General features: G+C 55.3%; 1 protein-coding gene across 1 annotated transcript in view; it reads left to right on the top strand.

Moving 5' to 3' along the window:
- Positions 1 to 1,458, top strand: part of LOC103602123 (uromodulin-like) — a 14,705-nt gene that overhangs the window by 921 nt on the left and 12,326 nt on the right. The window contains 2 exon segments of the mRNA XM_008586548.1: positions 1,231 to 1,325; positions 1,327 to 1,454. Of these exon segments, the coding sequence (XP_008584770.1) occupies positions 1,231 to 1,325; positions 1,327 to 1,454 (223 nt within the window).

Below are 1,458 nucleotides of genomic sequence, written 5' to 3'. Positions count from 1 at the left end.
AGCCAGTGAGTGGCCAGTCTGTATGTGGGATCCGAACCCTCGGCGGGAGCGCCGCTGCGCTCCCAAGCGGCGCACTGTAGCAGTGCGCCACCGGGCCGGCCCCAGATTCACATAGTCTTTATTCCAAGTCCATTTCTTATACTTTAGTGCGCATAGGATTCACGTGGAAATCTGCTAAAATGCAGATTCTGGTTCAGTAGGTCTGGGGTGGGGCCTGAGTCTCTAAACTTCTAGCAAGTTCCCAGGTAATGCTGATGTTGTGGTCCTTGGACCACACGTTAAGGGGCAAGGGGCTAGAAAACCTCTAAGGCCTGCCAGCACTTTACTCCAAGGTCAGGAACATACTCAATCACATGGGAGATTTGAATACATCCAGGTGGTCCCCAAACACCTCCCCTCTCACCTTTAGGAGAGCTTCCCACTGGGCTGAGCACTGCCCTCTCTACGCTTTCAGCTTCTCCCTGGAGCACTTTGGGGCACATTAAATACTATTGTGGTGTCATGGTTACAAGCATGTATTCTGTGGTCCTGCCCTCTGATTTGTGTCCTGATTCTGTTGCGTGCCAATGGAGCACGTGGCCTAATCCTTCTGAACCTCAGTTTCCCCATCTTTAAAATAAGGATAAATAAAAATCTGATCTCATGGGGCCACTGGGAAGGATTCAACAAGATAATGAGTGAAAAGCGCCTACCCTATTGCCTGGCATGTAGTAAATGCTCCATAAACAACAGCTCATTTTAAAAAACCGTTACTTTGCTGCAAAGGAACAAAGTGGGACCGACTTGCTGGGTGGAGCTGGGGAAGCCTTCTGAGAGGAGGCGACATAGCTGGGGGAGTCTTCAGAGAGGAGGCGACACTGAGCAGAGCCTTGATGAAGGTTCACGAGGCAGGGAAGGGGTCTGGGCAGAGGGCACACAATGTGCAAAGGCAGGGAAGGGGCGGCAGGTTCAACACAAATCCTACCAAAGTATTGGGGATTCTGCGCGTTATTCCTCCAGCTGTGGGAACGTGGGTGTTTTAAAATAAGACAAGACTTGAAGGCAGCGCTTACCGCAGAAGAGCGAACGGTGGGAGCTCAGCGTTACGGGCAGGCTGGTTCCTTCGCTGCTTCCCAGGGAGTCAGCTGGAGCTCGGGTCCTAAGGACCACGGGCTCTTTGGGGGAGGGAGGAATCTGGGTGGTCACCGGCCCAGCTGCCCATGCTCTGAGGCTGGGCTCTTCGGTCCGCAGGCAGGTGCTCTGAATCTCACAGCAATGCCACCTGCATGGAGGACGGTGCCGTCACGACCTGTTCCTGCCAGGAGGGCTTCACTAGCGACGGCCTGCCTGGAGTGCGAGGACCTGGACGAGTGCGCCGTGGCGGGGGCGCACAACTGCTCGGCCAACAGCCACTGCGTGAACACGCCGGGGTCCTACGGGTGCTTCTGCAGCGACGGCTTCCGCGCGACGCCCAGGCTC

This window comes from Galeopterus variegatus, unplaced genomic scaffold, assembly GCF_000696425.1.
Source record: "Galeopterus variegatus unplaced genomic scaffold, G_variegatus-3.0.2 Scaffold4015, whole genome shotgun sequence".
In the NCBI taxonomy this organism is placed as follows: domain Eukaryota; kingdom Metazoa; phylum Chordata; class Mammalia; order Dermoptera; family Cynocephalidae; genus Galeopterus; species Galeopterus variegatus.
The sequence above is the reverse complement of the archived record's forward strand: the minus strand, read 5'-3'. Positions and strand labels throughout refer to the sequence as shown.